We start from the raw sequence: 15104 nt of genomic DNA on the forward strand, positions 1-15104 counted from the left end.
GTAAACTAAAGCCTAAAAAAAGTTTCTTAAAAAAACGTTAAAACAATACAAACAAGAGTAAGAACTCAATGCATGAAAAACATTAAAAGGCCTTCTGGTTGTTTTCTACACATTAAAAATGCAAAACAGAATTTGGTTCACGGAAATGTATGTGTCTCTGAGTTTGGCTGCTGTAACAGAACGGGACCCATGATCTGCTAGATTTGACTCAGAGGGAACATAACTCCACTGCTCTGGCCGTGATGACTGTCGAATACGCTGCACACGATTACTTACATAGACATAGAATCTTCTTCTCTCGTTATGTATGTATCCTAGCACAACTCTGCTGTCTGTGTAGAATTGAATTGTATCTACTTAGGTTCAAGGGAAAAAAATATAGAATAAAGGTCGCAGTTAGCTCCCACCTGACGCACCCAGTAATTTTGGGAACGGATTGGGAGGGATTTAACACGCTAATGGGAGAGGCTGCGGGGGTGCGTTCACGACCGACAGGGACATGCGGTATCTGTGCTGTGCTCAGCGGTGACGCAAGGTCGTCCGACGCCGCCGGGGGAGAGGGGGAACAGGCGGAGCCTCCCGTGGAGACTCCGCCTGTCCCGAGTTCCGCTCGTGAGTGAGTCGTGACACTCGAACGGGGCAGGAAAACACCCAGTTGCTGGTGCCGAAAAGCCGCCGGGAAATGATTTTCCAGGCGGCTCACTATAATCCGATGGCGGGTCACATGGGATACGGGAAAACACTAGACCGGATAATGGCCCGGTTTTATTGGCCGGGCATCCGGGCGGACGCGCGCCGCTGGTGTGCGTCCTGCCCGGAGTGTCAGTTAGTCAATGCACCAGCCATCCCGCGTGCCCCGCTGCGGCCTCTACCGTTGGTGGAGGTCCCGTTCGAGCGCATCGGCATGGATATAATCGGGCCATTCCACCGGAGCGCACGCGGATACCGCTTTGTGCTAGTCCTCATGGATTACGCAACCCGGTATCCGGAGGCAGTGCCATTGCGCAATATCTCTGCAAAGAGCGTTGCGCAGGCTCTGTTTCAGGTCATCTCCTGGGTTGGAATCCCGAAAGAGATTCTAACAGACCAGGGCACCTCGTTCATGTCGCGCACACTGGGAGAACTTTACGGGTTACTGGGCATTAAGTCCGTCCGCACCAGCGTTTACCATCCCCAGACTGACGGGTTGGTGGAGCGGATGAATAGGACGCTGAAGTCCATGATTCGAAATTTTATTAGCGACGATGAACGTAATTGGGATAAATGGCTTGACCCTCTGTTGTTTGCAGTCCGCGAGGTTCCCCAGGCCTCCACCGGGTTTTCCCCCTTTGAGCTTCTTTTTGGCAGATCACCAAGAGGGGTGCTGGACCTTATTAAAGAAAGCTGGGAGGAAGGTCCGAGCCCCGGGAAAAACGAGATCCAGTTCGTCCTGGACCTACGAGCAAAGCTCCACACACTGGGTAGGATGTCACGAGAGAATTTGCTCCAGGCCCAGGAACGACAACAGCGGCTGTACAACAGAGGAGCCAAGCTGCGAGAATTCACACCGGGAGAAAAGGTACTTATATTACTTCCTTCTTCCAACTCAAAACTCCTGGCTAAGTGGCAAGGGCCCTTCGAGGTCACACGCCGGGTGGGGGATGTTGACTATGAGGTGGTGCGGTCTGACAGGGGCGGGGCTACACAAATATACCACCTCAACCTCCTGAAACCCTGGAGGGAGGCGGAGTCTGTTTCTCTGATCTCCACAGTATCGGAAAGAGAGGACCTGGGGCCGGAGGTGCCAAAAGCGGTCAATCCCACCCCGCTCCCATGTGAGGGTCATCTCTCTGAGGACCAGAGAGCAGACATTGCCCAGTTGCAGGAGCGGTTTGCTGATGTGTTCTCCCCCCTGCCAGGCCGCACCGACCTGATAGCACACCGAATCGAGACACCCCCGGGGGTGACGGTGAGGTCACGACCCTACAGACTACCCGAACACAAAAGAAAAGTGGTTCGGGAGGAATTAGCGGCTATGTTGGAGATGGGGTTAATAGAAGAGTCCAACAGCGCCTGGTGCAGCCCCATCGTTCTGGTGGCCAAGAAGGATGGGACTGTGCGGTTCTGCGTGGACTACCGCAAGGTAAACGACGTGTCACGATTCGACGCCTACCCAATGCCCCGGGTCGACGAACTCCTGGACCGGCTGGGCACTGCACGTTTTTTTACGACCCTGGATTTAACTAAGGGCTACTGGCAGATTCCCCTGTCGTCAGAGTCCAAAAAGAAAAACAGCTTTCTCCACTCCGTATGGTTTGTACCAATTTACCATGCTTCCCTTCGGCTTGTTCGGTGCCCCGGCCACGTTCCAGCGCCTCATGGACAAGGTGCTGCGTCCGCACGCCGCATATGCAGCCGCATACCTGGATGACGTCATTATCCACAGCACCACCTGGGTGGAGCATGTGCGGCGGGTGGGCGCGGTGCTGGAGTCGCTGAGGCGGGCCGGGCTCACGGCAAACCCGGGCAGTGTGCAGTTGGACGGAGGGAGGTACGGTATCTGGGGTACCACTTGGGGGGGGGGGGGCAGGTGCGTCCCCAGGTAGACAAGACAGCGGCAATTGCAGCCTGCCCGCGCCCCAAGACGAAAAAGGAGGTGAGGCGGTTTTTGGGGCTGGCAGGTTACTACAGACGGTTCATCGCCGGGTTTGCGGACCTCACCAGCCCCTTGACCGACCTGACCCGGAAAGGTGCGTCAGATCCGGTCCAGTGGTCAGAGCAGTGCCAGCGGGCGTTTGAGAAGGTAAAACAGACTCTCTGTGGGGAGCCGCTCCTCCACACACCTAACTTTTCTCTCCCGTTTGTGCTGCAGACCGACGCGTCGGACAGGGGGCTGGGGGCCGTTTTGTCCCAGGAGGTCGAGGGGGTCGACCGCCCGGTGGTCTACATCAGCCGGAAACTGTCGGAGAGGGAGGCCAGGTACAGCACGGTGGAGAAGGAGTGCCTGGCCATCCGGTGGGCGGTGGCCTCCCTGCGCTACTACCTCCTGGGACGCTCATTCACCCTCTGTTCGGACCACGCCCCGCTCCAATGGCTCCACCGCATGAAGGATACTAACGCCCGGATCACTCGGTGGTATCTGGCCATGCAGCCGTTTAACTTCAAGGTGGTCCATAGGTCGGGGACGCAGATGGTCGTGGCGGACTTCCTCTCCCGCCCTCTGGAGGGAGGGGGGGGGGAGTAAGCTAGGCCGGACGGCTCCCTGGCCTAAGTCGGGCGGTGGGGGTAGGTGGTGGCGGGCGTGGTTTCAGCTCGGCTGCAGGGGGGAGAGAGGGGGAGTGGCTCGGGGAACGGTGCCAGGTGAAAACAATAACAACCAGCTGGGGATAATTGTGTGTGTGTGCTCTCCCCTATTTGAGCAGTGAGACGGGGGCGAGCGAGGAGGAGAGACCGACCGAGCGAGCGGCGTGTCATCGCGAGCAGGAACAAAATAATTAAAACAATAAAACCTTTGAAGCCCACCACCCTGGTGTCAGTGCCTGTGTCCGGAGCCGTACCAACCCACACCGTACATTTACCATCCACAGACCTCCAGCAGCCGTTTGTGCTTAAAGAACATTGGGAGGATTCAGAGCCCCCCCACATTAAAGAGGTACAGAAGGAACCAGAGCCCTCCCACTTTAAAGAAGAGCAGCTTCAAGGGCTGGAAGACAATGACATGAAGCTCTCATTCACATCTCTGAAGAGTGAAGATGAGAAAGATGAAGCGCTGTTCTCTCAGTTTCATCAGAGACAAACTGAACAGATGGAGACAGACTGTGAAGGAGTGGACTGTGGAGGACCAGAACCAGACAGGAACTCAGGTCCAGATAGTCCTCAAGAACCAGATACTGCAAGAGATGGAGACTCTTTTGAGACTGAGGACAGTGACGATTAGAATGAGAGCAGTGAACCTCGGTCAGGTTTAAACTCTTATAATAATTGTGAAGATTTTGTGAGTTATTTAAGATGTAGAACAAATGAGAAACCTTTTATCTGTTCTGAATATAAGAAAACATTTGGTTGCATTATATACCTGAAGAAACACATGAAGACCCACTTATCAGAGAAACCTTTCAGCTGCTCACAGTGGTAAATGTTACTCTAGACGTGGATGACTGAAGATACACATGAGATGTCACACAGGGGAGAAACCTTTCAGCTGCTCAGAATGTGGTAAATGTTTCACTTATAGTTGGCATTTGAAGAGACACATGAGATGTCACGCAGTAGAAACCTTTTAGATCAGGGGTATCAAACTAATTTCAGGTTTGGGCCAGATACCGCCCACTTTGATCGAACATGGGCCAGAGCATTAAAATCATAGGGTGGGGAAGCCTGTCTGTCAGACGCGACTGTGCATGCGTATGGACCTTTTCTTTTAGTCTCACAATGGCAGTCATCTGGTGGGCTGTCCACACTAAAATCTTGGGGAGGGATGGCGCAGACGATCCGACTGGCGGACGGTACGGCTGGGAAGACCCGGCCAGCCTGTCACCCGTTTGAAGCGACCGCACATAGGTATGAACCTTTGTTATTCCAACAATGGCAAAGTCAACCAGCGGGACGTAGAAACTGCTGCAGGCGGCCGCGAGTGTGACACATGTGTTTTAGATGCTCAAAGTGTGGTAAATACTTCACTAGAAGTGGATATCCGATGAAACACTGCTGTCAAAATCTAAATGAAAACCCCTTTAGCCCTTTTACCCAGTCAACCCTCTCCTGGTAACATCACCGTTGTACCACCAAAGTACTATAACAACAAACATTTATTGACAGCTACTGTTTGTGTTTCCTGTGCCGATGTTACATTTTCACCAGATGTTGGTAACAACCCAAGTAATACAGGCATACAAAGAACTTCAGAAATAAAGTATACACATACATACATATAATTTATATGCACAGGAAAGAAAGGAAAAAGGGAAAAGAAAAAGCAAGAGGGTGTCTGGATGGCTCAGAGACTGCCACAAAGCAGGGAGACAAACAAGCAAGCTGCAAAGACGGACAAGTTTATTGTCATCAAAACAAACATTAAATGGTATTGAGCCCAGAACCACAATGTTCTGCCCGAGCTACCAGGTCTTCCTCTCCCTCAACCCCTGGTTTCTGAATGGAGAAGATCTTTATGGCCATCCATTTCTCCCACATTATTCATCTTCGGTTCTTATTTTGTGGGTTAACAGTTCTATTCCAGTTCAGTCACAATCTTAATCTTAATCTCTTAGGTACAGATTGTAGTATTATTAGAAGCAGTGGTAGTTGTTTGTTTTTTGCGATTACGTTAAAAAAACAAATATTTACGTAACGTTAAATTCCACCAGCTATTACATTAGAGGCTCACACCACAGATTTAGCATGAGGAGATTCATTTGTTGGTTTAACAGTCCCGATGTTGTACTCAAGGGGTATGGCAGAGTAGACTTGACACTCAATTGGATGCCTGGTATTGCATTATTTCATTATGGGAACTGTGTTCTTGCCGTTTGAACCATACTAGGACCATTATTTGAACAGTATTTGAAATAGTAGGACTATGGTCTCTGCTCTATTCCTGAATTCCCTTACTACTCTTCTGCTGTTCTGCATTGATTGTTACTTTCCAGCGGAATGGTTCTCAGACCAAAAAGGATTGGCTTAACGGCGTTTATTAATAATCGTAATCACGATGTTAAACACACACGATTCGATATAATGCCAAGGATTTGGACTTTTCTGATTTTGGCAGCTCAAGGTGAGAATATGGGGAAAGAAAGTCAGTGGATGAGGACATTATACTTTTATTATACTTCCGGCCCTGCAGACTTCTGTTGCCTTTTTTAAATACCACAGGAACTTGTCCGTTTCACGGCAGCCGTCTTGTCTGGTCGTCAGTAGAGGATTCTGGGAGTTTATTCACCCCCCCCCCCCCCCTCCCCCCAGTCCCACGCGGTCTCCGCCTTGTCAGCTATTGGTTTGATTCTCGGCCTCGGCGTCCCAGTTCTTCCCACTGTTCCTCTTCCTGGTCCTCTCCGCCATCACCAGAGCCGCCGCCACGGTGACCAGCACGGTGCCGGTGATGACCAGCACGGTGGCGGTCTCGGCCACGCACAGCCGGCTGTCCACCCAGGCCAGAGAGGCGCCGGCCAGCTGCGGCGGCTCCTGGCACGTCACGTTTCGGTAATCGTCGACGTGGAGGTGGCGGACGTGCAGGATCTTGCTGAAGACGCGGTGCAGGTCGCAATCGCAGCTCCACGGATTTCCTGCCGGTGCAACAACAACAACAGAGGTTCAGGAGAATCTGACCCGTAGGGGATTAAGAGTTCAACACACACACATACATATGTAATGTACATACTGGGAATGTGATTTCAAATGTTTTAAGAAGTGTTTTTTAATTTCCTTTAGACTTTAATTGTTCTATATTCTGTTTTGCAGCATGTTTACATGAAGCTTTTGTTTGGATCAAATACTTCTAAATACACTGCAATTTGGTTGGTTTTGTCTCTTTATGTATTGATGTGGACTGGATGTGGAAAACGTAAATACCTTCTGATAATTCAGTACATTTTACTGTATCTTTCATACCGAGACACAATGTGAATAAAAGGAAACATTCTCAGGATGAGACTCACATAAACACATACGATTTTTCAGCTAATATTGAAATGTTCTTTCATCAATAATACATACAATATTACAGGAAGAGGTTGTAATGAAAAACATTGTTTTATCTGTACATGTGAAAAAACTAGGGCCGGGACTTTAACGCGTTAATTACCAATAATTAATTACAATGTGAATTAAGATTAATTAATTACACAAAAAATAACACATCAAACATTTTTTACGCATTTTTACACTTATTTTTTGCACCGCGGAACGTTTCTCACTGGATGAGTTTCGGAGGACCGATTATACTGGAGCACCAACTAGTGTTCATGACTTCAGACAACAACAAACCACAGTGAACATGAACGAAGAAGCTGACGAGACCATGTCGGGTGGCCCCGTGAATGGGACATCTTATTATAATAAACACACGGATGGAACCGTCGATAAGAGCGTGTGCAACAAGGAATTCACATCGAGCCTCAAGTATCACCTCAACGCTAAACAATTAGCAGCTAACCAATGTTCTGAATGTACTTGAAAGTATTGGTCTACTTAAAAAAACATAGTTTACAGAAGGTCTACTTACCTATAGGCTACCTGAATTTCTGAAAGTACTAAATATGCTATTTCTACACTTGTCTGCTGGAATTGGTTGAACAAAAATAAAAATCCATGTGAAAAAAATTACTTCTCACTGTTCTCAGGTCAAATATTTATTCAATTAAAATGGGATTAATTTCGATTAATTAATTTCAAAGCCTCTAATTAATTCGATTAATATTTTTAATCGAGTCTCGGCCCTAGAAAAAACATCTTGTGTTTGGATACTTTTATTTTCTGCTTCATATACTAAAATCACAATAAGCTATTTTACGATATAGCTAGAAATGTTATTGAGGGAATGAAGGTGATGGGATTTCACACTGATGAGGGAGGAAGGTCATGAACGGACTAACGTGCATTCAGCCATCTGGCCTTGGGGATCTCGCTCTGGCGGGTGGGAGGTTAAGGGGATGCTCATTCTTATCCCATAATACCTGCCATCTGGGAGCCAACATCGCACATAGCATAACAACTTTACTCTGTGTTATAATTAATCAGTGTCTCTGTAGACTTTCACATTTTTGAACGGATTTGCTGGATTTATTTCTAATGATGACCATGCATACGTCATTATTAGGAAGGAGTATTTAGGCGAAATATCTTCTCCAGGTGTGTCTGCAAAGACCCCTGCTGTGAGGAGGCAGCCAATGGCAATGTGTAAAAAGAAAAAAGAGAAATGTGTGATTCATCCATTAGAATATGACGTGGCGTCCTGCCAGAGGAGGCGTCATAAGTCAAGGGCAGACACAGAGGGGCACATTCAGTCGGTCAATCCCTCACAAACACACACACACTCCTTGGAGGAGATGCTTGCGTGAAAACGAGGGACGTTTCCCATTAAAATGAGATACAGACCACATTTCTTTTTCGTGGTGGTAGCAACCAAGACATAGAGGGAATCAGCACATTCCTATTGTGAGCTCTAGTGGTGTCTCTCCGCTTGGTCGAAAACACAAGGTAGTGTAGATACTGGAAACCTGAAAGCTGGATGTGTGTGGCCGTCGTGTGAAGGCAGATGAAGGTCTTGAACTTGAGGCGCTGCAGGTTGTTTCCATCCAGAGCGAGGACGGCCAGGCTGTAGAGCGGCGCCAGAGCATTGTTATCGATCCGCGAGATGTTGTTGTTGCTCAGCTGGAGCACCTGGACAGACAGACGGGTTAATCGGACCCTCGGGCCGCGGAACGACACCTGGAACACACGCCATTGCGTCCATTGCACCTCGAGTCCCGGCAGCATGTCCAGGCTCGCGTGCCGCAGCACGGTCAGCCGGTTGTTGTGCAGGTAGAGCTGTCTGAGCCTGGAGAGGCCCCGGAACACCCCGAAGCCAAGCGCCACCAGCTGGTTGTTGCTGAGGTCCAGCCTCTCCACGTTGTCCAGATGCTGGAAGCTAGCGGACGGGAAGGAGAAGGAGCTTGATGCTCAGCGGTTTGTTGGGCTTCCTAGCTCTGGTGCACATGGCCGAGGAGTCTTATTTAGTCTGGCCTAGCATCGCTCTCTCTCTCTCTGTCTGTCCGAGTGTTTCATAATTTGACATTAAAGGCAGCCACAGACTACGTTATGGGAGCACCAGTCAAAGTGAAGACGCTGATCTGAAAAAAGAAACTGTGAGCTGGAAGACGCCATTAGCGAACTAGAGGAGGGAAACAAAGGAACAAAACTCTCATGCCTTATGGACGGATGGCGCCGCCGTGGATTGAATTACCTACGAGTTTGTGGATGTATTAAGAGACGTCTGTAATTCAGTAGATTGCTTATTGTTTTAGAGGTGAATGGACCTTTCATTACAAACATGAAACTGCTTCATTCCATCAGTGGTCCCCCTGAGTGCTGTGTTTGTCCTTCCATCTTTCACTGTTTGGTTTACAATAAGCAAGTATGTGTGTTTACAATGGATTTAGTTGCGTGTTCCTCCAGTTCAAATTAGATTTTGATGGACCGACTGGTACCTGTTTCCAGATAAATGGTGTAAGTTGTTGTGCTCCAGTCGCAGCTCTCTGAGCCCGGATAGACTGGTTGAGAAGTCGACAGGTAGAGTGGTTAACTGGTTCCAGCTGAGGTCCAGCTTCTCCAGGAAGGACAAAGAGAAAAACGCCTGTGGAAAGAAACAGAGAAAGACAAAGAGAAGACAGACACAAACATGATCCACTATGATACCAGATCTTCACCTTCTTTAATCCTTCTGCACAGCCTTTTACTACTTCATTCCTTTCAAGGCGTTCTGTTTACAAAATGCTTCTCTACCTTTTTCTCAAAATGTCATTTCACCTGGTTCCCTAATTTATACTTGAACCAAAAGCCTTCAAGGTTTATATAACAACAGGCATTTCCACAGGTTTTTAGCTCTGCTGCTTTTCGTTTTGTAAACGGACCGTATTTGTACAGCACTTCTCTACTCCTCCGACCACTCAAAGCTCTTTAACCCATCCCCAGTAAAGTGTCTTGCCCATGGACACACCCACACGTGGACAGGCGTCCTCTGATCGAAGGGACGACCCTGAGCCGCGACCTTTTCAAAGCGACCCTGCGTTCTTACCTGCGGTCGCACTTCCCGTATCTGACTGTCGGTCAGAACCAGCACCCTCAGGGACCAGAGTCCGGCGAAGGCCCGTGTGCCAATCTCGCTCAGGTTGTTCCCGCCCAGCTCCAGGAGCCAGGTTCCGTGCGGGAGGCCCCTGGGGACATGTTCCAGGCCGCGGGAGCGGCAGTCCACCGCGTCCGAGTTCTCGTAGCAAGCGCAGTGTGGGGGACACGACCGGGAGCCATCGACGGATGGGGAAAGGGACAGTGGGGACAAAAGGGCAAGAAGGGAGATGACAGGGGCCGGTAACAGGAGACACATGATAAGCGGCCGTTTAATGCCACTGTCCTCGGAGTCACTCTGAAAAGAAGAAAGCCAGCAACGTTTGAGCTCACCTTCAGATTTAAAGCTACCTGGGGACAAGTCTCTTCTGCGAAGGAAATATCCATTTACTACTTCTTTTTTTCATCAAAACAGGCTTTCAGAAAACGTTCAACTTTCAAATTCTTTCTCATAACTGCTACAGTTCTGCAACTGAGGATGTTTCATCCGATTGACCCCTCCCTCTCCCATCCAAATGTAATTATGTAATCACAGCCATTACGAGCAGAGGAGCAGAAAGGATTAAAGCCCGCCTGTCTGAATCTCACACAAACCGTCACAGCATTTATTTATTTTATTCACTATAAGCAGCTACGGAACAACAGGTTTGTTTTTGCTTCACCAACTTCTTTCTATTCTAGCACAGTATGACACAATATTTAATCACTATTGATATGACATTGTTTCTGTTTTTCAAGTCAAATGCTGTCAACAATTACAACCATAAAAAGACAAAGAATAAAACCGACCCGTCCAAATGGCGCCGATGTCCTCTCTGATTGGTTGGGCCTCCCTCTCCGAGCTCACCTCCCCCTGCTAATGGAGAAGCCCGTGTTGCATCCTCGTCCTCTCGCTCCGCTGGACGGCAGCTGGGCAGAGGCGAGCTGGAGATGACAAGCAGGTGGGGAAACAAAGGGGGAGGGGCGATGCCGGCGGAGCGTTTGGCTGTGTCAGCAATAATCCTCTAAGCCCCGTCCAATTGCCAAATGTCTCCTCTCATCCACTAAACTCTGGCAGCTCGTCGGATGTCTCTGTGCCTCTGCCCCCCATCCCCGCTAATACCCCTCGGGAGCCTTCAGCATCCCTCCATCCATCTGTTCCACTGGCTTTGGTGTTACATAAAGACCGTTAACCTCTTATGAAGAGTTTGCGTGGGAATATTTCCGAGGGTGAGGGAGTCAGGCGGGGAGCCAATGGATGACCTCCATGCTGGTTCTCAGCATCTGGACACACCAGGTAGATAAACACGATAATGGACATCTTGTTTATCAATCATCACCCGTGATATGTAAGTTTCTACCTCGTGGAAACCTGATCATCATTCAAGCTCAGATTTCAAAAGGCACCCGCTCTGATATAAACTGCTCAGACCAAAAACCAAGGCTGGATTACCAAATAAGTAACAAGGAACCCGGTCCCCGACCTCCAGGGGCCACAAAGTCCCCAACTGCTCAGCAATTGGCTTTTTTACATTTAATTGATTTAATCGATTTTTCAGTCAAATAAGACATCAACCTGTGTTAATTATTCTTGTTTGAAGGTCTGTGTCAAAATCTAGCAAAATTCAGAATTGAGTGAGTATTTCTTTTTCTCAGGAACACGGGGCTGTACAGAAGGACGTAGAAGGGAGGCCGTGACCGGCCTCACACTCCAGTGCAGTAGGTGGCGGTATATGCACCTTTAAGTTGGTTGCGATCTGCCATTAAACTAAACGAAGAAGAAGAAGTCCAGGAAAAGATAGGAGTGCATGTTGCTGGTGGCACCATGCAGCGACGAGCTGCGGTCCGATAGGAGAAGGACCTCAGAAACATGGCACCTGTCTCTGCGCGGTGGCTTTAGCTACCTTTAATGCTCCGAGCAACGCGCGTCATCGGGACGAAGCCGGAAACGGCAGCGACGCGGTGCTAGCTTCCAGCTAGCCTTAGCACCGGAAGGTACGTTACCGTGCTGCTGCTGACCTTTAAGCGCTCGACAGAGTGTGCGTGTGTTGTTCTAACTTGTACAGGTGTGTGCGTGTCGGTGAGATAGGGAGGGGGGGGGTGTACCTTGTCCCCTTGTTATTACTTCTCTCCACTATCGCGAGGTGCTTTTTTTTTTTCTTTCACGGTTGACGTCATCTCACAGACTTTGCAAAAAGTTAGCACGAACTCACATTATAAAGCCCCATAACGTTTGATGAAAGTTTACATTTAAAATAAATGTCATAACTGTCACCCTAACTAAAGTCAGTGTTGTATGATGTCCAATACCAAACTTAAACTTTTCAGGTTCACATTTGTTTTTCAAATAATCAACTTTTGAGCTGGCCCCATAGTGTTGAAGTTGCTTAGTTGAACTTTAACCCCGAAGAGCCTTTACATCCGCACTTATTGTAAGTCGCTTTGGATAAAAGCAGCTAAATGACATGTCATCTAAGTAGAAACTCGCGTGACACGCGCACGTGCAGGGTGCGCGCATTATCATAGTGTTTCACTAATTCGAGGTCCACTCAATGTTTTGTAGTTTGCCGCCACGTGCGCAGACCTTTTGGGGGGCGAAATAAAAATACCAATAATAAAATAAATAAACACAGTAGGATATTCTAATCGGTGTAACATTCGTTCTTTTGTTTTTCAATTGATAAAAAACATAAAAAGGGGCCACTGGCGGAAATTTATTTTGAAAGTTTGTGACCTGAAAGTTTCGTGACCCAAATGACTTCTTCGTGTATTCCACCAATGTCTCTTAATCTTAGGGAAGCCCATTTAAGGGTTCGAAAGTCGACCTAAGATGACCTAAGATATGCGCAGGCTCCTTTGCAGCTGGTTGTTGTCGTCACTATGGTGACATAGAGGCGTCGTATTTTAACAACACAAGATGTTCCCCATAGCATCAGTGAACTGGTTCTAATCCTCAGAGCTAAATTAATACTTTAGATCATTTGACCTGTGATTCATTTATCCTTTCTAAGCAGACGAGAGGTGATTGTGTACATACGTTGTACACACGTCAATCAATCACAAACGCAGAGAGAAACTGTAGTTATTGTGTAAACAGGAATCAATTCAGTAATCTGAAATATTGTGTGTTTATTCTAAAGACCATTAAAATGTTTACTTTTGATACAGCAGAACTCGTCATAATGACTCATTAATATGTCATGTTATTCCTGAAGAACGGGAACGTAGCAGCCATGGCCGCGGCCGGCGCCCACCTCACCTCCACCGCCGCCCCCGAGCAGCCATCCATCTTCGAGGTGCTGGCCCAGGAGTCTCTGATGGAGGCGGTCCGACCGGCACTGAGGCACGCCGCCAAGGCAAGCTTTGTCCTTTATAATTCCCTCCCTTGCTTTTTTTTGATCAAACATCTGGACTTCATTTGTGACTCAGGATTTTAGCAATGTGAGATCACAGGGAAAGAAGTATTTATTGCGATCCATTGTGGGTTTTGTCCCGCTCTGAAGGCTAGAACCGGTTTGTCGTTTTATCTATTTGCTTCGAGTGCTGTATGTGGAATGAGAGTATAGTAATTTCACAAAGAATTCATTTGTTATTCCCAGTTCATAAGCTAGAGGTCATGCCCTTATGCAGCATCGCAGGTCACTATTTAAATCACAACTAGCGTGTCGGTGACCCTCTCAGGTTCTGGCCGAGTCCAACCCATCCCGCTTCGGCCTCGCGTGGCGACGCTTCGACGAGCTCTACCTGCTGCTGGACCTCCTCCTCCAGAACCACTTCCTGTCCCACTGCGGCGCTTCCTTCTCCGAGAACTTCTACGGCCTGAAGAGAGTGTCGAGGCGGCGGGGGCTCCCCGTGGGCGGGACGACCCGCTGGCGCTCTCTGCTCCTCCTTTGCCTGGCGCCTTACCTGCGGGCCAAGCTGGAGGCGACGCTGGCGCGGCAGCGGGACGAGGAGGACTTCTCCATCCGGCTGGCGCAGAGCCGCAGGCAGAGGCTGTACCGCGCGGCCATGGCGGCGTACCCCTACGTCAGCTCCGCCTGGCAGGCCTGGGCCTTCTGCCAGCAGCTGCTCTTTGTCTTCGGGGGCGCCGGCACCCACAGTCCCTTGCTGTGGCTCGCCGGGGTCCGACTGGCACGACTGACCGCTCGGGACGTCCGAGACATGGAGCTGAAGAGCAGCAGAACGGGCCGCCCAGCCGAGGGGAGGTACGTGGGACACGAAGCCGCTGTTGGGCGTGTTGAGGCCATCAGCGCGTCCTTAGTCGCCAATGACGGGTTGTATCAGTGGTCATAGTTACAGATTTCTTCTGCCTCCTCAAACGGATTCATTCTCTCGTAAGAATTTTGTTTTAATAATGGCGGAATTATGTTATGAAACTGGAAATGTGAGACTCCTGAAAGGATGCAGTTAGCAGACCAATCTGCACCAATCCGACTCGACAGAAGAAGCAAGAGAAGTTTCAGTTAGGAAGATGTGTAATAAGTGTCCCCTCGCATTCCCCACCCACAATGCATTGTTCTGCTGTTTGCAGCGTGGCGCACAGAGCATGGTGGCTGGCGGCGGGGGCGGCGCGCGGCGCGGCCGTGTCCCTCTCCAGCGCCCTCTCGCTGGGCGTCTTCTTCCTGCAGTTCCTGGAGTGGTGGTACTCCTCGGAGAACCGGGACACCGTGAAGAGCCTGACCTCCCTGCCCGCCCCCCCGCCTCCTCTCCACCTGCGGCGGGACTCTCCGGCCGGCCGGGGGACGGACTGCCCGCTGTGCCGCGGGCCGCGCGCCAACGCCGCGGCGCTGTCCACCTCGGGCTTCGTCTTCTGCTACCGCTGTGTCTACGCCTACGTCAAGGCCAACCGCCGCTGCCCCGTCACCGGCTACCCCACGGAGCTGCAGCACCTGGTCAAGATCTACGCACCGGAGGGGTAGCGCACGCCCCCCCCCCCCCCCCCAATTGAGGGCACTGTGCCCGATACTGAGGGACTGGACTCGTTTTACTGTCCCCTCTGTTGAAGTTCTTTGCTCCTCTTTTATTTTTTGATTGTCAGTGGTACCATCGCGTGTTTGTACGTTAATTCTGAAATAGTTTTCACATTTTTTTCGTCATTGAGACTATTTGTCTCGGCTCAAGCTGTCCTCCGATGGTAGGGAAATGATAGCAGCTAACTGAAGGGGTCCTCTTTTTAAATGCTGATCAACTAATTTTGTCAAAAATAAATTATTAGTGCTCTTGTTATTTGAGCCATTTCTTTTTCTCAATTCATCTATCTGTCCAAACAAAAGGTATTTAAGTGACTTTGAACGTGGGTGTTTGTTGCTGTGAGCTGGACGAACCACCAC

At 49.4% G+C, this 15104-nt stretch overlaps 2 protein-coding genes across 3 annotated transcripts; one reads left to right on the forward strand and one right to left on the reverse strand.

Annotated features, from left to right (window-relative positions):
* Positions 1–4799: 4799 nt before the first annotated feature.
* Positions 4800–11446, reverse strand: si:ch211-237i5.4 (insulin-like growth factor-binding protein complex acid labile subunit). Its single transcript, XM_037476187.2, has 6 exons — positions 10585–11446; positions 9749–10093; positions 9162–9307; positions 8434–8602; positions 8193–8355; positions 4800–6260 (listed from the first exon to the last, which is right to left on the reverse strand). The coding sequence occupies exons 2-6, from the start codon at positions 10052–10054 to the stop codon at positions 5962–5964; spliced, it is 1083 nt and encodes a 360-aa protein (XP_037332084.2). The 5' UTR covers positions 10055–10093; positions 10585–11446; the 3' UTR covers positions 4800–5961.
* A 95-nt stretch (positions 11447–11541) lies between these two features.
* Positions 11542–14999, forward strand: pex12 (peroxisomal biogenesis factor 12). Of its 2 annotated transcripts, none has more exons than XM_062565919.1 (4): positions 11542–11769; positions 12990–13130; positions 13456–13979; positions 14306–14999. In XM_062565919.1, exons 2-4 carry the CDS (start codon positions 13008–13010, stop codon positions 14691–14693), a joined length of 1035 nt encoding a protein of 344 aa, XP_062421903.1. In that variant the 5' UTR covers positions 11542–11769; positions 12990–13007; the 3' UTR covers positions 14694–14999. The 2 variants fall into 2 exon arrangements, with proteins under 2 accessions (XP_062421903.1, XP_062421904.1); XM_062565920.1 differs by having other exon boundaries at positions 11542–11768; positions 12999–13130.
* Positions 15000–15104: the final 105 nt, after the last annotated feature.

The sequence above is a fragment of the Pungitius pungitius genome, chromosome 12 (assembly GCF_949316345.1).
Source record: "Pungitius pungitius chromosome 12, fPunPun2.1, whole genome shotgun sequence".
NCBI classification, from domain to species: domain Eukaryota; kingdom Metazoa; phylum Chordata; class Actinopteri; order Perciformes; family Gasterosteidae; genus Pungitius; species Pungitius pungitius.

Bases quoted from the DNA above. Each gene is read 5' to 3' on its own strand.
- si:ch211-237i5.4 (XM_037476187.2), bottom strand. From the start codon at position 10,054: ATGTGTCTCCTGTTACCGGCCCCTGTCATCTCCCTTCTTGCCCTTTTG. The intron at 9,308-9,748 runs GTAAGAACGCAG...TTCTTTCCACAG, and splicing joins TACGGGAAGTGCGACCGCAG to GCGTTTTTCTCTTTGTCCTT. The intron at 8,603-9,161 runs GTACCAGTCGGT...CCCGTCCGCTAG, and splicing joins CACCATTTATCTGGAAACAG to CTTCCAGCATCTGGACAACG.
- pex12 (XM_062565919.1), top strand. From the start codon at position 13,008: ATGGCCGCGGCCGGCGCCCACCTCACCTCCACCGCCGCCCCCGAGCAG. The intron at 13,131-13,455 runs GCAAGCTTTGTC...TGACCCTCTCAG, and splicing joins CACTGAGGCACGCCGCCAAG to GTTCTGGCCGAGTCCAACCC. The intron at 13,980-14,305 runs GTACGTGGGACA...TGCTGTTTGCAG, and splicing joins GGCCGCCCAGCCGAGGGGAG to CGTGGCGCACAGAGCATGGT.